Source organism: Gouania willdenowi, chromosome 5 (assembly GCF_900634775.1).
Source record: "Gouania willdenowi chromosome 5, fGouWil2.1, whole genome shotgun sequence".
Lineage (NCBI taxonomy): Eukaryota > Metazoa > Chordata > Actinopteri > Blenniiformes > Gobiesocidae > Gouania > Gouania willdenowi.
In genome coordinates this window covers 42,046,691-42,074,539 of record NC_041048.1, presented here as the reverse complement: position 1 = coordinate 42,074,539, position 27,849 = coordinate 42,046,691, and the positions used below count along the sequence as shown (strand labels likewise).

The following is a 27,849-nucleotide window of genomic DNA, read 5'->3' as shown; positions in this document are numbered from 1 at the left end:
GCAGCTCTGATACAGTAGAGACGTGTGTGTGTGTGTGTGTGTGTGTGTGTGTGTGTGTGTGTGTGTGTGTCCGTACCTGTTTTTTAGTCCAAGCTCTAAAGGCTCCGTTGATGATTTTGGCTCCATTGATCAGGTACGGAGCCGGCTGTTTATTACATTTATGTAAACCTTTGGACACAAACAGGGGAAAAAAAAAGAAAAATACTTTCATTTTTTATTAAATTACTTGAAAATATGTTCAACTGACGCACATTATTCTACCCTGTGAACATATTTTAAATTAATTTATTTATAAAAGCAGACAAAACACATTTATTAGCATAAATGAATGTAAACATGCAGGATCATAGAGAACAGCTAATTTTCTAAACTCAGTCTGACCAACACAGCCACAGAAAACACAATAAAACACGGAGTAAAAACATAAACAGGAAGTTGATTTAGTTATACAAGCAGATTTATTAACTCTATACCAGAGGAACATCAACAAATATGACCAAAGCTGAAATGCATCATGTTATTGCACAGTTCTCAGTTGTTTAAAGATTTCATTTAGTTTATTGCACATTTCCATATCATTAATATTATAAATAGATCATTTTAACTAATCACAATTAACTCTTAAGTCTTAATTCATTCATCCACAAAGTGAAAATATATCATTTAAAAACATGTTTGATAGAAGTAAGAGAAAAGACCTTTTTTTGAGAGTAAAATCTAATTAAAAATTATGCTTTTTTATTACATTTGCTAGTGTGTACTGAGGTACACTTTTAGAAACCCTTTCAAAATAAGATGCACAGAATTTTTTTTTTCTACCACATCTTGAGAAACTCAAACACAAAGTTGTAAAAACATAAATTTAGTCTCAACTTAATAAATGACATGATAACATAACGTAACATAAAATATTTAATTCATTCAGTTTTAAAAACACGGTTTCTGCAAAAGAACCTGATGAGTAATTATAGAATAAATGTTTTGCTTTTCCTCCCTTTCCCTTTTTTTAATTTCATACATTACTGATATGATGAACATTTATAGAGAGGATTATAGAAGCTAATGCTATATAATATTATATTATATATAATAAAATATTAGTGACTGATTCACTGACCCTTGAATCTCTCCAACAGGTGGCGTCCCACGTACCAACACGCCGTCTCAAAGTTGGGGAATGGGGTGAGAGTTTTGACGTTTAGCCGTTTCTCTATTTCATAGGCTCTGCAAAAACAACAGGAAATATTGAACATGAGCTCATTGTACAACAGTCAATGTCAGATATTGTTTTATTTTTATAAAATACAAATCAACAAAACTAACAAACTTAAAAAAAATGATGTAATTCTAGATTCTTGTAATTCCATAAATGAGCCTGTAGGTGGCGTGCACGCGCAGACCTCTAAACCATTAAAAAAAAAAGAAAAATCATGGTTTAAACCAGTGGTTCTCAAACCAGGGTCCAGGTTTCAAATAAAAGTGCACATATTTAGTTTATTGGGAACACATTAAACACATTGTATGTTAAATACAGATCAGTACATGTAATCTTTCATTTCTACTACAAATATTTTAAATAAATCATTCTTGTGGCGTTCAGGGACACAAATGGGATTAAATTGTGTTTAATTGACGTAAAGATTATGAGAAAGTCTGTAAAATATTCTCCCTATAACAAGGAAACGGATCCAAAAAGTTTGTGTAAACCACCTAAAAGTTTACTTTGAGTCGTAGTTATTTGCAAACACCTGTAGATTTAATCTAAGTTTTAAAAAAGTCCATTGGACACAAAATGAAATTGTTTTGAAGTTTGAAGATCCTTGAGTTAGTGAAATCTGTGACGCTCATTATTTACGTGTTCAAGTCCAAACTAGAGCCAATAAGGGCAAAATATACATTAGAGAAAAATATGTTCAGGCTCGCTACTTTTTAACATATTGTTTTCAGCAGAAATATCAAGTGTGTGTTGCTTAATAAAGCAGAAAAATCCTAGATTTTTAGTTCAGCTAGTTATAAATTAGACAAAGTATGGAAGGCATCAACAACACAAGTGACAGATACTTAAATGTCCTTTGATTGGTTTATTTTTGGGTCTTAGGGGAATAATATGTGAAAAAGTTTTCTTTTTCCTTAAATTTAGAGTTCTTTCAATAACTATTTTTCAACTGAATAATTTGGCAATTTATAGAATGATTCATGTTTTCTCCAGGACCAGTGGACCAAATAGGATGCTCTGAAGTGCTGGATCTGGCCCCCGGGCCATGAGTTTGACACGTGTGTCATTTATTGTTTGGATATTGGCGGTGCCTGATCAACTGTAAAAGGGTCAATGACATCACGCCTCAATATTCTGTTCAATGTTACACCAATTTAACATCTTAAATGTTCCCTGAATGAAAATCTCAATATTAAAGTGGGTCATGTGTGAAACATTAGAAACAGGAAGTGGAAACCTCATCTGCATCTCCACGCTCAGGTTGTGAACAAAGTGTCCAGAGAACGCCAGGCAGTCGACGGGCGTCAGTATTGCATTAATCCACCCTGAGGAGAAGACGTTAATACGTTTAGATAGTTATTTAGTGATTAGACACTGTTGGTGTCCACACACACTGACCTGAAGGGATGAACAGAGTCTGGCCTTGTTTCACGGTGCATTTGTAACATTTGTCCACCTGGTCAGCAAAGAACATCTCACTGTGATTGGACGAGGACCTCCAGCGCTCGTACAGCGACAGGTTAGCGGAGGTGGGTTTGATCAGGAAGAAGATCTTTTCTCCCTGGTAACAAACACACAGAGACACATCAAACCCTCCTGTTATTGATTATCAATTTGACCCCAATCAGTGTTTAGCAATCAAAAAACATTGTTTTTGCTTCATAATTCATGAATTTTACTAATTTAATGAATACAATTGATTAAACATAAAATGATTATGATGATATTTTTTCAGTGTGGTGAACATATTGCACACATTGGTGTTCCTCTGGGGTCAATTTGACCCTAAGCTGTTTTAGTTGTGTAAAACTTGTCTGTGGGTGATTAATGTTGTCACTAAATTTAAAAACATTTGGATGAAAATGATTCCAGATAAATTAATTGTAATGTAAAAGTTTGTCCTGATGGTGGCGCTAGAGAACATTTCACAGTTTTATTATTAAGGGCTAATTTATCAGATTGTCAGAATGACCCCAGGGTTAAATGTGTAAAACGTGATATTTGAGGATAATATGACTTGTTTTTATTTGGTTTGTTTCTGTTGTTTTGTGTATTTTTTTTTTGGCACTTTTCAAGTAATTTTTTGTGTTTTTGTGTAATTCGGTCTGTTGTTTTAATCAATTTTTGTAGTAATTTAGTGTAGTTCAAACATTCATCTATGTACTTTTTAAGTCAATTTGTGTGTATTTTGTTGTTATTTTGTATACTTTTGTTTGTTTTTTGCACTTTTCTGTCTATTTGTGTGTTTTTGGAGTTATTTTTTGTATTGAGCGTGATATTCATTCCAACTTCTTGACTTACAGTTCTTTAGGGATGCGTGTGTGTGTGTGTACCTTCAGTACGTGGTACCACACTGATGCTCCTCCACACTCTATGTGGAAGTCAGTGTAACTGTCTTTAACACAGATCAGACAGTATTTGGTGACTTTAGGTTTCCCCAGCAGGGCGTCGTCAGGCCAGTAGTTTGATACCCACGAGAGCTGCCGCACGATCTGAGGACTCTCCACTATGGTGTTCATCCTGCACACACACACACACACACACAGTGAGCCGTCTGCAGGAACACACACTCATAGAAGCAGCTCAGCGTTACCTGGTGTCAGAGAACTCCAGATTGATGACGTTTAACACTTTCTTTCTGTTGGTGCTGTAGTAAAAATCCACAAACTCTTTGAGCTTCATTTTGCTGTGAGTCTGTCTGGTCACGTCCACCACGTCTACGCCCACGTCAGGACCTTAGGTTGAGGACAGAGGACAGGATGAGACCACACTAACAAACACAACTACCTCATGGTCATGTTTAGTCAACATGTTCTATACAGTATATGTAAAGCTGCTGGAGATAAACACATACATCAATACATCAAAGATCATTTGCTCCAAAAAAAAGATGTAAAAGTTGAAATAGTTTCTCCAAAGTCAGTTTTGATCTCCACCGTAAACACTTTCTCATTGACATTGTGGGAAAAGTTAAGTGCATTGCATTGTGGGATGTCGAGTCCCATAGAAGTGTTTTTACTAGTGGTGGGACTAGATTAAAAATGTATTTAATTAATTAAAGACTTTGTAATTAATTAATCTAAATTAATGTCCAAACAATATTTGACACAAGAAGCAACGTTTTCTAGTTTAAATGTATCTTAATATATGACTAAATCAATGAAAACCATAAATGATCTTAAATAACTAAATAGTGTTTATTATTTTCATCCAAATAGTCACATTAAAGTCCCAGCCTGTGACTTCCCAACACAATTCTGATATTTTCACTAAAAGTGAATTTTGGGGTTTACACAGAAAGCTTAACATCTATTGTTTGAGCCAATAATCTTATTAGGATTTATTGATCAATGAGGCCCAAGCGTCGTCTTTATCTATTTAGAAAAATATTATCTCCAGCAACTTAAAAAAATCAAATAACTTCTGTAAAATAAACTACCAATCATTCCTCAAGAACAAGTGTGTTTGTGAACTTTAATGAAGCTAAACCATGATTTAGCTGCTCTCTCTCTCTCTCCTATACAGGGCTTGACTGAACACTGGGCTCAGGTGTGAGGGGGCGGGGCTACAACTATCAATCCAGTGAAGACCATCAGCTGAGCTCCTTCCATTCCTGGTTTAACACTGCAGTCACTTGTTGCCTTAATGTGTCCTCGTGGGTTTTATGTTGAACATGTTTTGATTACATTAAACTTGTCAGTTTTAGCAGCAGATTAGAGCAAAAAGAATGTTTCAGAAACACGTCTTTATTCCTAAATGTCTGTGAAAGCTTCTCACCAACGTAGTTCTCCACGTCACTGATGTAGAAGGTGGGCACGGGCATGGACATGCCCAGACCCTCCTTCTTCTGCACCAGGATGGGATCGTTGAAGCCGCTGTCCTCCAGGTATTCCAAAGATAGCTGAGAACCACTGAGCTTCACCACGATGTCCTCAGCACTGACAGGAAGTGAATAAAACACACAACTACTCAACAGCTCCCTCTAGTGGACAGTTTCACACATGAAAACTAAAAACTACTGCTTTTGTTTCTATCACTTTAATATGAAATGTAATATTATGACCACACTGTGTGCGTGAGCCTTCAGAGCTCTGAGTGTGTTTTAAAGTCTATGTTAGCGTTTCAACAGGTCAACACTTCACTGCTGTGCTTCATGTTCTCTGTTTCAGGCTCATGTTGTGATAAACATGTTCTTTGAGCTTTAGTGTGAGTTAGTGCAGTGATGATGGTCTATTGTTCTATGAATCTGTGATAACCACATTTATTTATTCATCTGAATAATATCCACTGTTATCCAGGAACGTTTATTATTATTATTATAGTCATCTTAAAGATGGAAATTCTGGTTTTAATCACTAAAAAAATTGGTGGAAAAGGTAGTGAAATGGGATTTTAAAAACCACAGAAATTGGTTAAAATTTGAAAATTGTGGGTAATGGAATTTAAAACTGTAGGAGAAATTAGTTTATCCTGGCAAATAATGGGCATTACAAATTGTATATGTGGTTAATTTGGCAAAAATATTTCTGAAATCTGGTGAAAAGAGGTTAAAAGTGACAATAATAGGTCAACATATGTGACATTAGGTGTAAAAGTGGTAGAAATGGTTTATAAGTGATGAACATGTCTGGAAAGTGGAAAAATGTGTAGAAAAGTCATTAAAATGTGATGTAGAAGTGTCAGAAATGTGAGAAATGTAGCAAAAATACATTGAAAGGAGCAAAAATATGGCAAGAAAAAATGATGAAAATATGTTAAAATATGGTGAGTTTGGTGGATTTGTAGAAAAAGGTAAAAATAACCAAAAATATGCTTAAATTGATCAGGAAATATTGTTTCTTGAAGGCATCTGGAGACCCCCTTCCAGTGTCTCATGACCCCAAGTTTGAGAACCCCTGGTGTAGATGATCTTAGTGATCTACTTGGTGTGAGACGTACCTGGGAAACGTTCTGCTGCGGAGCTCTTTGATGAACACCTGACTCCCGTTCTGAACGGCTTTGATGTCTGTGCTTTGTCCCGTGTCATGTTTAGTCCAGTTCTTTTTCTTCTTCACTGAAATCACACGCCAAGCACACGTGTGTGTGTGTGTGTGAATAAAACAGCAAGATTCCAGAAAACCAAACATTTACGTTTTAATTTCAGATAAAGCCCCAATATGACACAGAAATGCCTCACATACATGTTCAGGGACATTATCATACATTCACTCACTATTTTTCAGCATAAAACCAAAGACTGAGCAAACAGATCATGTCCAATTTCACTCAGTATCTTGTTCCAAATTCTCCTGCTACCGAATCACAGTCTTAAAACTTCAGGGTGATTCGCTGATTTTTGGTTATTTATAGAAATATTTCCATGACTAAAGCCTGTCTGTTATGTTTTGGGACCATGTCACACATGATTATGGTATTTTTTTTCTTGTAAAAGTGAAGAGCAAACGGTGTGATTCTCTACTTCCGTAAATCCTCTGAAGCATATAATTATAATATTAATAACAGTAGTTCTATGGTTCTTGCAGTTGAACATCGGGGTCCCTACGCTCTGATGTTGCACACTTGGACTCAAAGGAACTTCCAGGCGTGCACGGAATGTTTTAACTCTCTTTTTAATCAGAATAACCCAAAAACACATACATCAGCGACATCATCTATTTACGACAGGGGATCTGCCCCCATGCTGAGGACCCCTGCAGCCACTTAGCTGCCCCCAATTTATAACCCACAATCACCATCTAATATAAACAGTGTGCTCAACTCAATAAAACAATAGAAAAATATTTAATTAATTAATTGGGGGGGGGTCCATAATAGCCCCAATATTACTGCGGGTCCCTAATATGACCTCATTTAAATTAGAAATAAAATTCTCTTGGAGCAGGAACAGCTCAGAAAATAGAGAATAATGTCATTAACGGCCAAGCTCCTCCCCCTATAATGTGACAGAGGATGTTATTCACACCCTTATTTTATCCCGACACATGGGCGGCTTCTCCTTTGATGTTCTATTTTGTGAGAAAACGATGCAAATTATCCCCGTGGTATATGTGACTGACATGACGTTCATTGGTTGACAAATAGGAGGGGCCAGGGCGGGAGTTTTAGAATCAATCGTTATGTTATGTCTCTACAGAGTATTTATTAGTGGACGACTTTTACCAAGCATGATTAACGCTCCAATCACATTCATCATCACTGTTCAACTAATCACTTTTGACTTTAAACTAAGACTGGAACAAAAGTAAATAAAACTTTACCATTACTTCACAAAACTTGACCTCAAAATGAAGGGAATAGTGTTTCAGAGGGTTTGACTTTTCAGTGCGACACACTAAAGGTTGAACAGATTAGTCAACCAGTCGACTTTAGTGTTGTTTCGCGACTCTGTCCACGTCGTTGACTAATCGCAGTACCTGACTTTTGCCCAAGATGGCAGCACAACACAGCAAACGAGGGTCCTCATACCTCTATACGTCAAGGCAGCACAACTAGGGCTGGGATAAACTATTATTATTAAACGATTAATCTAACAATTCATTTGCGTGCGTGCGTGTGTGTGTTGTCCTTTAGGAAGTTTAAAGGAAAAATAAAAGGTCAGAATGCAAAGGATAAACTCCAATAGATGTCTATGTGTACAGAAAACATACATTGTGTTTAATTTACAAATCATAACGGACTACTAGGTTATCACAGTGATATGTACGTGTGTGTGTGTGTGTGTGTGTGTGTGTGTGTGTGTGTGTGTGTGTGTGTGTGTGTGTGCGTGCGGTGCTGCTTATGTCACGGCGGGTGTTTCCTCCTTATGCCGTCGACGCGCTGCCGTCCGGTCACACCCGGGATAAAGGACGAGGGTTACGGTGAACAGATACCTTTGACAAACGAGTGCGTCTTCACTGCCTTGCACTGATGAAACTTGGAGGACCCACTCACGTTAGTTATTCTCCGGCACCGCCATCTTTGTTTTGGTCAGACGACGCATCAGCGCGCATATTTTGCATCAGCGTTATTTTTGCATCTGGTAGGCAGATACTAAGGCTAATATACATGCTAACGTTAGCTGTAGTGGTAACATGTCTGTGTATTAAACAGATCTGGAAAACATCAGCAGTGCAGGACGGAGGCTCCGTTAGCGGAGGAAGACCGCTGTTGTGCCAAAATCTGTGACCCGAAAAAATTCGTGACCAGAGGTGGCGACAGTTCCAACCCCTGCAGCTTCTGGGGGGACATTTACTCCCCCTTAAACATGTTTGTAAATCTTCACCCACCGGAGCGTCATGTTTAAGGGGGAGTAAATAGCTCCTTAATAGCTACAAAGAGGTTTAAACTCTTCTTCTCTACTGCCGAGAAGCCACAGCGGTCACAAATTTCTTCGGGTCACAGACTTTGGCACAACAGCGGCATCGGTGAAGGAAGTCAAAGCTACAGTAAAAACAGCCCAAACAAAGTCTAAACGCCTGGCTCTGAGGAAGCCTCGGGGTTTAACAGTTAGCGTAGACTAGCAGCAGTGTTCCTGGGTTTACTTAGCTTCTATAGCGTGTTCCATGTCCCAGGGGCAGGTGGTGTTGTACTAAAGTCTGTGACCCAGAAAAATCTGTGACCGCTGCGGCTTCTCAGCGGTAGAGAAGAAGAGTGCTACGTCAACTGGGTAAACCTCTTCGTAGCTATTAAGGAGCTATTTACTCCCCCTTAAACATGATGCTCTGGTGGGTGAAGTAAATACAGACTGGAGAAGAATTACAAACGGCTTAATCAGCTTTTGGTGGCGTCATCGACTAGTCTACGTCGACTCAACTCGTATGCACATAAAGTCAACCTTTAAAATGATGAAATTGTTTAACCCCTACAACGCACTAAGCTTTGTGACCCCCTACACTGTGAAAAACTCCTGATGAGAACCCTGATCTGGTTTGATTCAAGCATAAATCATCTAAAGCATATATCATCTTATAACTTACTTGATCAACAATATTCTTCATGTTTAGTATGATTTCAGAAAGTTTACCAGCAGTAAAGTCAACTAAACAGGAAAATAAACTGATAACACAGGAAAGAATAAAGTCTGAAAACAGAATGAAAATGGTGAATAATCCCTGTGTGGTTTCATTTGGTGTTTGTGGAGTTACTCACTGGTAGATTTTCCGTGGGTTTTCTCACAGTTTGGACAGTGATAAATGTCGATATCTGGAGCATCATCTTCATCCACCTCCACACAGCTGAAACACAATAAAAACCTTTATTAACACAACGTTTACTGCACAAATTTACAAGAACCAAACAGAGATCTCTGATTTTATCAAGTAAAAATATCAATTCTGCACAACATCTTTACTCAGCTTTGATCCAGTTTACCTTCATTCTCTTCATTTAACAACATTATCATACAGCGTCTTTAAACATAAAATCATCTGTTTGTTCTTTAATGAAAAACTTTTAGTTTGACATCCATCCAATAATATCCTCAGTGTTTTCTTCTTATTTCATGTTTACATTGTTCTGTTGTTACTAGCTAGCGTTGGCTAATCTTCACTGTTTCATTGTTTTAAGCTTTTATTTTGAAACTGTGCATTAGGATGCATCGTTTAATTAAAATGACTAAGAGATGGAATCATGATCGATGCATTGACTAACAATCGTGGGTAATTCTGGATTAATTAGCATAACCAGCAATAATTACTGAAGTCTTAAACAAGTGAGGTCTTTGAACATCTTGTCGTTTATGAAAAGCTGTTAAAATAAACGAGTGACGACATCCTGGAGAAGAGACAAAGTTAGCAGCTGTTTGTAATAAATGAAAATAAAAGACGTTTGCTTCTTTTTCTTTCATTTCTCTGAGTTCAGCAGCTCATTTTGCAGCTTTGCTTCTTTTCTAAATAACTTCAGGAGCTTCTCTGACTGAAAGTGGATAGTGTGTATTTATGACACATGATCACATGCTTATTAATGGGGCGTCTAATACCTCATAAAAGCCTACTATAAATGACTGCTGTGTGATTTGATCACCTGTTGTAAAATACGGTCAGCATCTGGACAGAACAGATGTTAGAGATAGAGGAGGAAAAAATTATGTTTAATATTGTCACTGTTTACAGCTTCGTTCTAAATCAACACATTTCTGTTAAAATACAAGGATTTTTTAGTTAAAAATACAAACATTTTTTGGTACATTATAATAATAATACATTTTATTTATAAAGCAAATCTCAAAGTGTGACACTGGGTGCATAGGAGTAAAAGCAGGTTTAAATATATAAAACAGAAAGTGAGCTGTTCAATATTTAAAAAACAAATAAAAAGAAACAGCCGAGGGATATGTAGGATGTGACTTATTCAATAAAAATGATGTTCATAAATACAACAGCTTGTCATTTCTGATCAATTTTTTTTTAAATGACGTGGGGGATGATTTATGTTCTTTTTTTCTTAATAGCTCGATTATAGTATTTATTTGTATTGTCCATGGTGAAGAATGGGGGTAGGACTCTTCAAATGTGTATTACCGATATTTGGAAATTGTCTTTTTCTTATTTTATAGAAATTTCTGTAATTTTTTTCCATTTATGCATTTATTCAGTTCCATCAATTTTTAATCATTTGAAATAAATAAATACATACATAAATAAAAGAGAAGCCCAAGAGTCGGTTCAGCCTCAGTGTGTGGTTTTTAAACTTTTCATAGTAACTGTGCACATGTTTAATATAAAACACAGTCATGTTCTTGTTGTAATAATAATAATAATCCATCAATTTCATATAGCGCTTTATCATAGACACTCAGTCACTTTACAGAATTAAGGCATTATTCTTTCACGCCACTTAGTGGTGGTAAACTACTGTTGTAGCCACAGCTGCCCTGGGGCAGACTGACGGAGGCAAGGCTGCCATAGTGCGCCATAGGCCCCTCCCACCACCAACACTCACTCACACACTACATTCATACTAGACAATGTGGGTGAAGTGCCTTGCCCAAGGACACAATGACAGATACCACAGCAGTGACTGTCCACCACTGTGGCCCCAGGAAGTCTCAGTGGTCTCCATCATCTACTGACCAGGACCAGACCTGCTGATCTTCACAGATCTAACCAGATCAACCAATCAGAGGCTGGTAATCAGCTGCTAATGTTGACCTGGGGCTTCTGCTCTGATACCATGACACGAGGCCTCCCCCCTCCCCTGCCCCTCCCCCCTCCCCCTGCTGTCATCATCATCATCATCATCATCATTGTGCAGAAACAGATTCCTTTCGTTTGGCGCCGCTGTGACACACTTTACAAACAGGGAGTTTCCCATAAAAAATACAAGATGTTTGTTTCCTCCAGGGACCTCCAGGCTTTAGTGTGTGTGTGTGTGTGTGTGTGTGTGTTCCAGACTAATGAACACGTCTGACTCCAGTGGAAATACAAATGTTTTCTTCTCTTATTTTTATTTTAACTACATAATGTGAATTTAAAGTGTGTTCTTTGACTCACTGGAACCCAGTGGAGGACCTGGGGACCCTGGGAAATGTGGTCCATCTTCTTAGTATTACTGAGGAGCAGCATTTCCATGTCATTTTTACTGATATAAAATGTATCACCATGGCTATGTCCTTATTTTCAGCTAAAATAGAAACAATGATGTATTGAGGCCTAATGAAACACATTTTATGTTGTATTTAAATGCTTCTTTATACATTTATTATTGAACACATTCAGATACATAGGATGTATTAACTCTAAACCTCTGATCTGATCTGATCTGGGACCAGCAAGTATTGATTTGTTAAAGTGATCAGGTTTGGTTTTACATATAGAGTTTAACTTTTAAATGTTTTTGCAGCTTATTTTAATATTCTTATTGATTTTTAAGCTGTTGAAAGTTTTCTGTTGCACTTTTTCATCATGTAAAACACAATGAGTTGCCCAGTGTATGAAATGTGCTAAATAAATGTACCTTGTCTGACGTGTTAAATATTTCTAGTTAACAGAGCTGGATTATATTAATATAGAAACTCCTTTCCATTGAAGCCACATTTAAAATGTATTTGTTTGTTTTATTTTGGGAATTATTTGAAGTTGTTGCAGTAAATACCTAGACATTGATGTCAGTGTTATTAAACCCTGTTTCATTTATGTGGACATTTTTTTTTTCTTTTTTTATAAATACATTAAATATTTCATTTCATAACCCTAACCCTAACCCTTCCTTTCTGTAATGAGTTATGTACCAAGATTTATCATTTTGAAATGTGTTCAAAAGTTTGTTGGAATTATTCTGAAATAATGAGTGTAAAATATTCCACATTTTCAATCACTCCAAGAATGATTTTTATTTGTCATCGTGAACATGTACATAATGAAATAATGTCCCATTGTTCCCCATTAAGCCCAATAGAGTAAAGAACAATACTAGAAAAACATGACAATAGAAAAACTAATAAAAAATAGAGAAATTAAATTAATATAAATATAATATATACAAAAATAATACAAATATACAAAATAATACAATAATATACTTGGTGACATTCCCTTATTAAAAGGTTTGATTTCTAAATGTTGCTAAATATTGATTCAACACATTTTGAGATGAGACAATTATGTCATGTTATTCTTTTTACAATTGTAATTCTCTAAAACATTTATTCTTCCAATTCCATCATTTAGCTTGAGAACGATAAAGGCCAGAGATGAAGTTGTCATTAAATATGCTGTATTATGTTACAGTTTGTCATTTGAAAAGCTGAAAAACACTGCAGTAGACATTAATACATTGTTTCACATATCTTGTTATATTTCCAATAGCTGAATTTGTCCAGTATTTATAAAGTGTGTTTCATTGTTGCAGTGTGTTTCTGTTAAATAAATGCTAATGAGTTTGTTCCTCTGGGCGGGGCTACAGTCATCTAAAACAGTGGTTCTCAACATTTTTCAGCCCGTGACCCCCAAAATAAAGGTTCCAGTTTAGTATTATTTGGGCCATAGTATATAGTCATCTTAGAGATGGAAATCATTGTTTTAATCAGAAATATAATGGGTTCAAAGTGACCAAAAATAGTGGAAAAGGTGGTGAAATGAGATTATTTTTAAAAAGTACAGAAATTGGTTTTATTTAGCGTGGACAAAAACTGACAGAAAAAGGGTTCAAAGTGTCAATATTAGAACAATTAGTTTAAACTGGCAAACAATGTGCATGACAAATGGTGAATGCGGTTAAATTGGCAAAAATAATCATGAAATATGGTGAAAAGAGGTTAAAAGTGACAATACTGGGTCAACATATGTGACATTAGGTGTAAAAGTGGTAGAAATGGTTTATAAGTGATGAACATGTCTGGAAAGTGGAAAAAATGTGTAGAAAAAACATTAAAATGTGATGTAGAAGTATCAGAAATGAGAGAAATGTAGCAAAAATACATTAAAAGGAGCAAAAATCTGAAAAGAAAAAGTGATGAAAATAGGTTAAAATATGGTGAGCTTGGTGAAGTTGCAGAAAAACAAGATGTTTTGGTTATAAATGTGTGATGATCATTGAAACAAGGATGTGTGGTATATGAGACGACAACGTACAGATTAGTTACCAATAGAAATTAAAATATACAGTAGAACAGTTTAAAGCAGAGACGATGTGAGCATCCATGACTAGTTTAACCTGATTAGATTAGAGCGTTCATTAGTGACACACATCTGATTTATAACACAGTCCTGATTGTTTTCTTGTTATAAATGTAAACATTTTATTTTAAGTACGATAAACATTAGAATTCAGTGAAAAACAAAACAAGTGAAGCAGACACTGTGAAAGGCTTTAATTTTACAAAGTCATGTCCAAAATCACACTTAAACTTAAAAACCATATAAAAATATATATATAATTACACCATGATGATGGTGCCCCAAAATAAAGTATTTATAGAGTAAGCCTGGGCAATATATCGTGATTTCTATTATAGATTATAGGTGTTACAGAAAATTACACAATTACCTATAACGATGTATTTCTAATTTATAGCTTATTTTGAATAAAGTTCTGCTTTAGGAGTCACTAGTTTCTCTACTTCTTAGAACAACATGTAAAGCCCAGTTAGATAATCAATTCATCTAAACAAGCCACACTACTGAATGTACTCACATATTGATCAGCTTGTTTGTTAATAAATATTTATTTCATAAAAAGGTCGCCCCCTGGTCTGAATTGCGTCTCAGGCGTCACAAAAATGATAAAGGAAGTGTCTCTCCTCAAACATGGTAGAAGTTCATACTGTCTGGAGAGAAAGTTTAACTTATAAAAAAGCTCTTCATAAAGCTAGAACCTCCTATTATTCAACGTTAATAAAGGAAAACAAGAACAATCCTCAGTTTCTATTCAACACTGTAGCCACGCCCACTAAAAGCCACAGCTCTGTTGAACCCTCTATTCCTGTCAACCTGCAGTGACGACTTCATCAACTTCTTTACTGATAAAATTATAACAATTAGAAACAAAGCTAATGTCCTCCCTGCAGGAGTGATCAATAATTTATTAAACAACCTGAAAATATCCCCAACATGCTGCTTTTATTTACATAGTTTCACTGAACTGACCTCAATAGTTAGTGCTTCTAAACCAACAACCTGTCTTTTAGATCCAATCCCAACTCAACTATTTAAAGATGTTCTTCCACTAATCAGCACTAATATGATGAACTGGATTAACACATCTCTAGTAACAGGTTCCAAGTGATTGTCCAGTTATAGACCAATATCTAATCTCCCTTTTGTTTACAAAATTATTGAAAAAGTCATCACAGGTCAACTATGTGATCACCTACATAGGAACAATTTATACAGAGCTTTCAGTCTGGCTTTAGAGCCAATCACAGCACAGAGACTGCCTTAGTAAAAGTAACCAATGATCTCCTCTTAGCCTCAGACAGAGGGTTGGTCTCAGTTCTGGTGATCTTAGATCTCAGTGCAGCCTTCGATACAGTGGATCATCATCTACTGCTGCAGAGACTGGAAAGTGTTTTTAAAGAAACAGCGCTGGGTTGGTTTAAATCCTACCTATCAGACAGAACCCACTTTGTTCATGGTAATAATCTGTCCTCAGCCAGAGTTAATCATGGAGTTCCACAAGGTCAAGTTTTAGGACCAATACTCTTTACATTATATATGCTTCCACTCGGTAACATTATCAGAGAACATTATATACATTTCCATTGTTATGCAGATGATACACAGCTTTATAGCAGCTCTCAGGTCCAATGCACACAAAAGGTCATACTTTGGATTTGGTCTTTTCTTTTGGTTTAAAAATTGACTAAGTATTGACAATTTACAAATAAGTGACCACTGCTGTATTTTATTCAATCTGTCATTTACACTGGCACTATACTTCCACTGTGAAAAAAACAGAGACGCATTCTAAATGAAGCTGCAATCAGTGGGTTTTCTGCTTCGTTTGATCCAACTACCTTTTCTAGTTGTGTTGATGTTGACTCGTTTATGTCAAACTTCAATAATCATTGTCTGACTGTTTTGGACACAGTAGCACAGCTAAAAACACTCTAGGCCCTCATAAAAAACCATGTCCGTGGATAAATGAAGCTATTTTTAACTTCAGGAAAAGCTGCCAGAAGGTGGAGCGTTTGTGGAAAGCCACAAAATTAGAAGTACATAGACTCCATCTTAAAGATATGATGATGAAGCTAAATGAAAAAATAAAACACGCCCACTCTGCCTATTTCTCAGATCTTGTTTCACGAAATAAGGAAAGTCTTGTTTGAAACTATTGAAAACCTTATTGCATCCCCACCGCCACATGTGTTGGTGCACACACAGGATGACTGCAATATTTCTTTGAAATTTTTTGTAAACAAAGTTCAAAACATCAGGGCCAGTATCCCTCCTCCTTTAATCAGCTTGTGCACTACAGTAGCCCCTGTGAGCTCATGGTCCTCCTTCACTCCTGTCAGCCTGCAGGATGTTCAGGATTTAGTGGGAAAAATGAAACCCACATCGAGCCCTGTACACATTGTTTCTACTTCACTGCTCTTAAATGTTTTTGACGTTATCGGTCCTTGGGTGGTAAAACTGATTAATCTCTCACTTCTATCTGGCTCGGTTCCCAAATTTTTGTAACATGCTGTAATAAATCCCATTCTTAAAAAGCCTAATCTGGATCCTGGGAAGCCTATAAACTACCGGCCCATATCTAAACTTCCATTCCTTTCAAAAATCATGAAAAAAGTGGTTGCTAAGCAGCTGACCTCATTCATGGTACATGATTTTTATGATAAATATCAATCTGGTTTTAGATCAATCCACTCCACTGAAACTGCTCTTCTGACGTGATGATGTCACTGACTCTGGTCGTTACATAGTTTTGGTTTTACTTGATCTGACAGCTGCCCTTGATACAGTAGATCACAGTATACTGGTTGATCCACTTACATCTGAGATGGGTTTTCTGGAGCTGTTCTCCATTGGTTTACCTCTTATATAAATGAAAGAACTTTTAATGTTGCTCTTAACAATGTAATGTCTAATGTGTCTGACCAGTCATGTGGAGTAGCCCAGGGCTCTGTTCTGGGGCCCGTTTTGTTTTTATTGTACCTGATGCCTCTTGGTTGGTTGATCCGTGGTTTTAAAAATGTCTAATCATTTCTATGCAGATGATATTCAGCTGTATTGCTCTTTCAGGTTGTAGACAACCCCCCACTTCTGTCCCTCATTGTATAACCATCATACTGCTCACACTGCTTCACACCATTTACACTGATGTCGACCACATAGATCATTACATGTGACCAGTACAAGACGAAACCTCGTCTGTAGTAGTAACATTTCAGAGCATGGAGGATGCTGCAAGACGTTTAGTGTTAACCTAACCACTAGGAACGAGTGTATCATAGTGTATCATGTTTTTTCTGCAGTCTGTGTCTTCTCCTCTCCCTCTGAGGGTTCTCTTTTCTGTTTCAGGTGTTTTGATGCTGGAGCTGGTGGTTCCTGATCAATGGTTCACAGCTCAACTAGTTTAGAACATTCTGATGGTCTATCCTTCTATTCTGTTCTGTTTGTCCTTTTGTTCACTAACCCCAACCAGTCGAAGCGGATGTTCTCCAACTCTGAACCTGGTTCTAATGAAGATTTATTCCTATAAAAAACAGTTTTTTCTTCCCACTGTCACTAATTGCTTGTTCGTGTGGATCTTCTTGGGTTCTTTCTTTCTTACTACTTCTTGCTTTGAGATGACTTTGTTGTAATTTGCGCTATATAAATAAAGTTGATTTGAATTGAATAAATGTGACTGTGTGGCATTTTTGTATCAGCAAATTTGACCCAGAATTGTCTTTCTGGTCAGATTTTATCAAGTTTATTTTTTAATTACTATTTTTTTAAAGAAAAAACAGAGAAAATAAGAGGGGAGGTGAAAATATACGGGGAAAAGAAAAGAATTCTCAGACATTTCTGTCTGAGAACCTGCTTAACAAGACACAAATAGTGTGTAAATGTGTGATGTTTTCTGATAACATGCATGTGCAGCTTTATTCAGCATCAGATTCTTCATTTCTACTTGATTTTTTTTGTTAAAAAAAAAATATTCAAAAATTAATAAAAATTCATTTTTTTGAATCTGTTTTCCATGATCACATAAAATCAAAGTACCCAGATGTAAAATGGTATATTCATAATCTTAATGGTCTGTTTATAGTTTTCTATTCATTATTGTAATATTTTTTTTATTATTATTGATCCACTAAAGAGTTGATTTTCTTTTAATGTGAACATTTAAAAACCTTAATGTTTTGACATTTTTGAGGTTTAGTCTTTAACATTTACACATTTAGTGACTGCAGGTGTTACCAAGTGATGTGTTGAACTTCTACACATTGTGCAAATCAAAACTTTGTTTCACTTCTTAATATATTACATAAAATAAATTATTTTTCAAGAGCTGGGATGAAATTAAAAAAATAAATAAATTCTGAAGTCAGTACTTCTTCCCACTCCTTTTCAGAATTATAAACTAAATTGTGTTGAGAATCTTTTGATTTCTTAGTTTCTTATGATATTCTGTTTACATGTTTGAAATACATAAAAAATCAAATCAACAAAAATACCAAGATTTAATATCTTCAAAAACAAAAACGTGATTTATTGTGAATCGATATTTTTCCCTTCTAATTTCCAGCTCTGTATTTCTCACAGTTCAGGAACATGTACCAGTATAATATTATGTCTACTGTATACAGTATATATATAACCACCTTTTGTTTTACCTCAATTCATTAAAACTTTGGTCCAAGTGAAAGTTATTCAACACTTTGATTCCTTTCTAGGGGTTTTTCTGCATATAATTAATGTATGTTTCTTCTGCTAAAGACTGTTATTAATTATCAATCAGCTGATATCATCAATACATGAGCCTCACAGACATTTGTAACAATTGATTAACATGTAGAAATGATTAACTACATGTGTTTATTCGATCATTTTTATTAGAAAAACTATTCAAAGATTGAACTAAGAACAGTAACAGACCACAGAGGATGTCCAGGATTAATTTAAGAAGTACTAAAGAGGGAGATAATGTAGTCATGTCACACACACACACACACACACACACACACAAGTCAGTGAACCAACACTGGTTATTAATATTAATAATGCACTGAACACGCTCCTCAACTGTAGAACTGTGGGAGAACTGTTTGTAAGAGACGCTGCAAAAAGAAAATAGATGCAGAGAGTGATGCGTTCAGGTGTAAGAGGAAATCTGACACACCCGCAAAACCATCACATCAAACAACATATTAAACAGCCCTGTTAGTAATATGCCTTTCTATTATTATTATTATTATTATTATTATTATTATTATTATTATTATTATTATTATTATCTAATTTACACATGACTGGGGTTAAGTTAAACATTTAATTTTATATTGTCAGAGCTACATAAATATTTTCATGTTTTTTAATAGATTTATTCTTTGAAGCATTAATATTAATTTATGTAATTGTATAGCCTTATTTTTAGTGATGTTGGTACACAATCAGAGCCAGAAATGCAATAAGTAGCATCATCATTTTTAAGATGGAAAATTGTGTCTACCTAAATGTGTGATATAATAATAATTTCCTTATTTTCCTTAGTGTTGATTTTTTTTTTTTTTTGATACTTCTAATGTTTATAAATGTTAATATTTTGACATTTTTGTGGTTTAGTCTTTAATAGTCATTCACCGAAAATTCGGCCACCGGAAATATTTGGCTGAAAAAATGGCCCAAAAGTGTATTAAACTAATTAAAGTGTCTTCTTCACACAGTGAAAAGTTCAGTCTCAGGTGAGATTTCTGTTTCTGTGTCACGTCAACGCCACAGGTATACGCAGCTCATTGTGTGGACACACGGAACCCTACACCACATCAGAAGCATGACTTTAGCTTTGAAATTTTTAGCGCACGTTTCTCACAGATATCCTCTGAACTACGTCATGAAGGTACTTGGTCCAACTTATAAAGATCATTACTTGGATGGAATTAGAGCAACACACACAAGAAATGATCCACGCTGCAATGAATGGAGAGAATAGAGACGCACAGACAGTAGTAATGGATAGCAGAGCTCACACAGTCACTGTAATAAAGCAGAGAAGCTGATTTTCATCAACAACTTAATGTGATTTAATGAGAGAATAGATTTAATTAATGACTGTACATTATTATTTAGTGTATGAGTGGGGACAAGTTAAACATTTTATTTATTTATTTTATATTGCCCATTGTTGGAATGTCAGAGCTAAATAAATATTTACACATTTGATTGATTAATTATGTGAAGCATAATGTATCCTTTTTTAATTACTGTAGTGAAATTAATGAATATTACTTTAAACAACTAGTGCAGTTGTTGAAGGCCCTAATCCCGACGGTCAGTCCAACCATCACTCAATTTGTTCATCTGTCCTTCAAACTGCTCAAGTCCGTCTGTGCTGAAGGCTGCCATCATCCGTCCAACACTCAAAAAGCCTAGTTTGATCCGAATGACCTTGTGAATTATAGGCCAATCTCTAACCTTGCTTTTTTGTCCAAGGTCCTGGAGAAAGTTGTTGCCTAACAGCTCCAACATCATCTGAAGAGCCATAACTTATTTGAAAAGTTCCAGTCAGGCTTTGGGGTTATCGCTCAGCCCATAGCATGGAAACTGCTTTGCTTAGGGTACAAATAACTTTCTGATGGCAGCTGACGTAGGATCATCATCACTTCTGATTCTCCTCGACCTGTCAGCAGCCTTCGACACCGTAGACTACACGTTCTTCCTTGACCGCCTCCGCGCGCCCTGGAGTGGTTTAGATCTTACCTCTCTGACAGGACCGAATGTGTTTCGCTGGGAGCCTGCAAGTCAAGTTCCCTCCCTGTTACGTGCGGTGTTCCTCAGGGATCAGATCCTGGGCCCTATCCCTTTTATGACATACATGCTTCCACTCAGTCGAGTCATCGACAGACACAACTTGTCATTTCATTGTTATGCTACATCATATGATACATCAGAACTGCCCCCAACTCCTCCACAGCCTTTTCATGTGTTGCTGCTTGTCTTGAGGAGATAAAGTCATGAATGAGCAACAACTTCCTCCAGCTCAACAGTCATAAAACTGAGGCACTACTTGTTGGCACCCCTCACCAGATCACCAACTCCAATGGCCAGGTCATTGCTCTCTCCTCCTCCATAATCAACCTTGGCGTCAGGTTTGATCAACAAATCACCTTCGACGACCACATAAAAAACCTCTCTAAGACCTCATTCTACCACCTCCGAAACAACTCCAAGATCTGTTCACTCCTCACCCTCTCTGGATTACAGTAATTTACTTTTTACTGAGATCACCTACAAAAACATTCAAAGATTACAGTACATTCAGAACAGTGCCACAAGAATCCTCATCAGTCCCATTCTATACTCCTTTCACTGGCTCCCAGTCCCCTTCTGTATTCAATACAAAACTGTCCTTCTCACCCATAAATGTATCAGTGACCATGGTCCATCATACCTACAAGAACTCATCCCTCTCCAAAGCTCCACCCACACCCTGAGATCATCCAGCGGCTGGCTCCACCAGGTTTGAAGGTGGGATGTCATCACTGCAGAGGTAGGACTGATGACATCATCACTCCAGAGGTAGGACTGATGACATCATCACTGCAGAGGTAGGACTGATGACATCATCACTGCAGAGGTAGGACTGATGACATCACTGTGGAGGTAGGATTGATGACATCATCACTGTAGAGGTAGGACTGATGACATCATCACTGTAGAGGTAGGACTAATGGCATCATCAATGAGTCTGTCGACTCAGGAGGTGGGGCATGGGGGTAGTTCGTCCAAACAAATCCGATGTTACACACCCTTGAACCAAGCAGCAGCCATGTTGAAACTCTCAGGTCAGTCTGATCCTGATCCACAGAGATATTTGAGGAACACACACACACACACACACACACGGACAGACAGAGATTCCTTGCTTTATAGAGAGATAACAATGTTTCTAATTTTAGTGAAGTTAGTACACATATTATAGGACTAATAAAGTACACATAGTATAGGACTAATAATTGGCATAAATGTTTCTTTCTGTGTTTTGGTTTTTTTGCCAAGAATTTTCATTTGGGTGCATCTCTACACGTTATAACAAACATTAGGTGACTGCACTTATTAACAACTGAAGTGTTGAAGTTTGACACATTATTTTTATGCATATCAAAACTTTCCAAAAAACTCAACTCTTTCACCTCCAAATGAGCTCCAAAATTCTCCTCACTAAAATGATAGTTTCAACGTTAACAGTTTAATGTCTGCGACTAACTTTATTAACATGTTCAAATAAAAGCTTCTCATATTAGTGACTTGTTGCCTTTCACTCTGACTTTTCCTTTTCCTGCTCAGATATGTTTAAAAACTCATTCTGTTTCAAACAATGCAAACATTAAACCTCGGAAACACACACACACACACACACACACTGAACACACACACACACTGAACACAATAATGATATGTAGAACAAACAGGTTCCAGTTAGGAACAGTCAGTAGTGACCAGAGGTGAAAGTAATGGATTACAAGTTTACTGTAATTGAGTTGCTTTAATGGGTATTTGTACTTTTACTGAGTAAATGATTGTTTTGTTTTAAAATAATCAACAAACATTGTGAAACTACAAAAAATGAAATGACCAGACAACAATCAAATGTATCACATCATAGCTGACAATCAGATTAAACATAACGCATCACATCATAGCCAACCAATCAGATTAAACGTAACCCATCACATCATGGCTGATCAATCAGATTAAACGTTCATAGCCGATCAATCAGATTAAAGGTAACGCATCACATCATAGCTGATCAATCAGATTAAACATAACGCATCACATCATAGCCGATCAATCAGATAACGTAATGTATCACATCATAGCCGACCAATCAGATTAAACGTAACCCATCACATCATAGCTGATCAATCAGATTAAACGTTCATAGCCGATCAATCAGATTAAAAGTAACGCATCACATCATAGCTGATCAATCAGATTAAACGTAACACATCACATCATAGCTGATCAATCAGATTAAACGTAACACATCACATCATAGCTGATCAATCAGATTAAACGTAACACATCACATCATAGTTGATCAATCAGATTAAAAGTAACGCATCACATCATAGCCGACCAATCAGATTAAAGATAATGAACGGCACCAAAAACAGACACAAAACTCTAAAACATCAGTTTTAGAATTCATAAATGTAACTATACTTATAGCCTGAGAATGTATTATTTTTTTGAATTAAAATTGTTGGTTATTTTATTTATAAAATAATTGTACATGTTATTAAATGTTATTTTATACAGATGCCTTTGTGGAAAATAAATGAAGATCCAATTGTGGTAGATTGTCTCTTTGTTTTTAAGTTTCTGCATGAGATGTTTATTGTATGCAAGGGACCCGTACCAAGATTAATTACCAATAATAATAAACATGAAAAGTATGGGGTGAAAGTAACTCGTAATTTTTACTTAATTAAGCTACTTTTTACTTGTACTTGAGTATTTTATGTATGACTTACTTCTACTTGAGTAGAATTTCAATCAAATAACAGTACTTCTACTTGAGTAGATATATCAGTACTTTTTACACGTCTGATAATGACACAGTAGTAATGTAGTACTGATACAGTAGTAATGTAGTACTGATACAGTAGTAATGTAGTACTGATACAGTAGTAATGTATTACTGATACAGTAGTAATATAGTACTGATACAGTAGTAATGTAGTACTGATACAGTAGTAATGTAGTACTGATACAGTAGTAATACATTACTGATACAGTACTGATGATACAGTAGTAATGTAGTACTGATACAGTAGTAATGTAGTACTGATACAGTAGTAATACATTACTGATGCAGTAGTAATATAGTACTGATACAGTAGTAATACATTACTGATACAGTAGTAATATAGTACTGATACAGTAGTAATGTAGTACTGATACAGTAGTAATGTCGTACTGATACAGTAGTAATGTAGTACTGATACAGTAGTAATACATTACTGATACAGTAGTAATGTATTACTGATACAGTAGTAATGTATTACTGATACAGTAGTAATATAGTACTGATACAGTAGTAATACATTACTGATACAGTAGTAATATAGTACTGATACAGTAGTAATATAGTACTGATACAGTAGTAATGTATTACTGATACAGTAGTAATATAGTACTGATACAGTAGTAATATAGTACTGATACAGTAGTAATGTATTACTGATACAGTAGTAATGTATTACTGATACAGTAGTAATATAGTACTGATACAGTAGTAATACATTACTGATACAGTAGTAATATAGTACTGATACAGTAGTAATACAGTACTGATACAGTAGTAATGTATTACTGATACAGTAGTAATATAGTACTGATACAGTAGTAATGTCATACTGATACAGTAGTAATGTAGTACTGATACAGTAGTAATACATTACTGATACAGTAGTAATGTATTACTGATACAGTAGTAATATAGTACTGATACAGTAGTAATGTATTACTGATACAGTAGTAATGTATTACTGATTCAGTAGTAATGTATTACTGATACAGTAGTAATGTAGTACTGATACAGTAGTAATGTATTACTGATACAGTAGTAATATAGTACTGATACAGTAGTACTATAGTACTGATACAGTAGTAATGTATTTCTGATACAGTAGTAATATAGTACTGATACAGTAGTAATATAGTACTGATACAGTAGTAATGTATTACTGATACAGTAGTAATATAGTACTGATACAGTAGTAATACATTACTGATACAGTAGTAATACAGTACTGATACAGTAGTAATACAGTACTGATACAGTAGTAATATAGTACTGATACAGTAGTAATACAGTACTGATACAGTAGTAATATATTACTGATACAGTAGTAATGTATTACTGATACAGTAGTAATGTAGTACTGATACAGTAGTAATTATTACTGATACAGTAGTAATGTATTACTGATACAGTAGTAATACAGTACTGATACAGTAGTAATACAGTACTGATACAGTAGTAATATAGTACTGATGTTTACAGTGATTCTCCTCAATGAACCCCAAATAAATCAATAACCAAACAATAGTTTTGTTCTATTCGTTTTTGTTGTTATATTTTGCTTGATTTTTTATTTTGATGTGAAATTTTTATTTTTCCTCTTTTCTGATCTGTTTCAAAGTTTTGCTGTCTTGACGTTCCTTTATTTTGTCTTGACTTTATTTTATTATCATGATTACAATTCTTTTTGTCTTTAGTAGAACTATAAATGTTATATCGGGAGTCTTCTTCTCCTCTTTTTTCAGGTATCTGTAGTACTTTACTTGAGTATTTATTTTTTTGCTGACTTATTACTTTATGAAACAAATATCTGTACTTTCTACTCCTTACATTTTAAAAATGAGCTCATTACTTTTAAGACCTTCCAAGGTGACGTAAAAGACTCAAACCAACAATGGTTTCTTCTGCTTTTCATCACAACACGACTCATTTTCAGCCCAAAAAGGTCAAGTCTCCATTCCACAAACCTGAAGAACATGATTCACTTTAGGCTAAATCAAAAAATGTTGGTAGTTGGAGGTTTTTTTTTTTTTTTTTACTGTTAGACAGGTCCCTTAGTTTTATGGTTAATATTTTCAACTCAAAGATGCTGAGCATTGGCATTTTTTTTTTAATCAACTGTATTGCATTAATTAACAACATATCATTTTCACAGACAACTGTCATCAAAAGTACACTGTATTTTTTGGTTTTTAAATTATATACACATGTATATATAACAAAACAAAACCGATCAGAACAGAACAAACAAAGAAAACCATGAGAAATAATAAAATTAAAATTAAAAAAAGACAGATTTAACTTATTTCCATCTACCAGTGTTCTACAAGTTCTATAAAAAAAAATGAGACGTTTCATTTTCTGGTTTAAAAACCCTGTCTTATTATTGAAAGGACATGTATTTTTGCTTTTTTACTAAAGTATATTTAGTAGCATGTACTTTTTTACTTTTACTCAAGCAAGGGAGCAACTTCAATACTTTTACTATTACCAGAGTCGTTTTTTATTCAAGTATCTACACTTTTACTCGAGTATTAAGACTAGTACTCTGTTGGACTGACACTGACACATGGACTGACCACCACAGTCTGTTCTGACTCCACCAGTAAGAAAGGGTTAATGTTCAGGCGGGTAAACAGCGGACCAGGACCACAGACCAGGGACCACAGGGATTTAAAGCTTATCTACGGCGGGGATAACTAAGTGATGAGACCCAGACACGGTCCACATAAACACAAACACACCCTAACGAGCAGCTGGAAGCGGCTCGGTTCATAGAACAACCAGCCCGGGCTGGAGGAACCTAAACCCGGGCTGTGTGTCCTCCAACCCGGGCTATCGTCCACCATAGCCGGACTCATGTTATGATTTTCAGCCACACTGTGAGAACCATCCGCTAACAGTCATGGCTGTGTTCTATCCGTGTGTGGGTGAGTGATTCTGCGGTACATCGGAGCTCAGAAGGCGGTAACGCTCCCGCTCTATCCCGGCTCTGACAGCGGAAGGACGGCTCCGCGGCGGCGGGCTTCAGGGGCTCGTTCCTCGGTCTTTCTACCAGCGAACACCGCCCCCGTACCTCCACAAACCACACGGCTCCACTATCAATAAAAGCGCCGTGTTAGTCTCTTATTTTTCGGTATAAAATGTCCCCAGCTCCAGTAACTCCTCCTCCCCCTCAGAGCGGCCTGTGGTCGGATGAAGACACGGAGCCGGAGCCACAAAGCTGTCAAACACGGAGCACAGACTCCTCGCCATTTTTGTTCGTTTCGCCTCCGCTGCGAACCCCGCATTAACAACAACAACAACAACAACACACACACACACATAGACACACACAGACACAGATATACACACAATGGTTCGGCCTTACCTGCCGTGGAACCAGTCCTTACAAGCATCGCACTCGATCATGAACTGGGTCACGTCGTAGGGTAACCTACAGATGCAGTACACTGGTACGGTCGCCATGTTCACCACAGCCGCAGCACAAGCACCGGGGACCGGGGGTGGGGGGGGCTGCAGGAGGATCCACGTCCTGCCCGCCGCTTATCATCCGATACGAGGGAGGAAAGAAGGAGCCAGGGGCCGTCCCGCCGGACGCATCAAGCTACGCGCACGGCTCCATCAGCGGCCCGGGCAGGAGGGGGGGCATGGGGGGGGGGTGTGCAACGTTATTATTAGGAGGGTTAGAGCACGCGCCTCGTGCCCCCTGCTGACTGCGCGTGCACGTTAGAGTGAGCACATGCAAACGTCACAGAGAAGCTCTCCCGTGTGTCTCCGTCACATCTACTACACAACTATTACATAATCACACATTACGTCACACACACAGAAGAGGGAAAACAAAGCAGAGTAATGGACATGGTGCATGATTCATGAAACAAACTAAAAACTAAAGGTGTGCTGTGGTATCAGAATCAGAATTCCTTTATTGATCCCAGGGGGAAATTGCTTTTGTTTCAGCCACAGAACACATCACAAAGAAAGAATATAAACATTAACAAAGACAAAGAATAAACAATAAATAAGTGTATAATTAAGTAAAGACTCTTAAAAATAGGGGTCAGAAACACACACATTACAGTAGTCGAAAAAAGTAGGATAGATAATAATAATAATAATAATAGTAGTAATAATAATGATAATAATAATAATATACAAATATATACCAATATGATTCAGATATTTACAAAATAATACAAATATACAAATATGATTTAGATATATACAACAATCAAGCTGTGAAGGTACAAAGATAAATTATACAGTTTGATCAATTGCAATTTTCAAATACAATTCCGTCTTCAATTATCCATGTTCAATTGCAACTTAATTACGATCATGACCGGTAATTTTTTCAAATTTCAATTAAAATAGTTTTCCCCATGGAAGTGAATTACAATTACGTTATCAATTGCTAAAGTTAATTTCAATGACATTTACTGAATCCCCATAAAATGTACAGTTTACATCTTCATGTT

The 27,849-nt window shown here is 36.2% G+C and overlaps 1 protein-coding gene across 2 annotated transcripts in view; it reads right to left on the bottom strand.

The window, feature by feature from the left end:
• The window catches only part of LOC114463668 (lysine-specific demethylase phf2), a 40,703-nt gene extending 13,612 nt beyond the window's left edge, over positions 1-27,091 (bottom strand). The window contains exons 1-10 of one of the 2 annotated variants that reach the window (XM_028447366.1): positions 26,739-27,091; positions 9,344-9,429; positions 6,155-6,269; positions 4,994-5,154; positions 3,810-3,951; positions 3,550-3,736; positions 2,615-2,777; positions 2,454-2,541; positions 1,118-1,224; positions 77-168 (exon numbers count right to left, since the gene is read on the bottom strand). In XM_028447366.1, coding sequence (XP_028303167.1) covers positions 77-168; positions 1,118-1,224; positions 2,454-2,541; positions 2,615-2,777; positions 3,550-3,736; positions 3,810-3,951; positions 4,994-5,154; positions 6,155-6,269; positions 9,344-9,429; positions 26,739-26,836 — 1,239 coding nt within the window. In that variant the 5' untranslated portion in view covers positions 26,837-27,091. The remainder of the gene's footprint in view (positions 1-76; positions 169-1,117; positions 1,225-2,453; positions 2,542-2,614; positions 2,778-3,549; positions 3,737-3,809; positions 3,952-4,993; positions 5,155-6,154; positions 6,270-9,343; positions 9,430-26,738) is intronic. The other variant, XM_028447365.1, reaches the window with a different exon arrangement.
• Between the last annotated feature and the right edge of the window lie 758 nt (positions 27,092-27,849).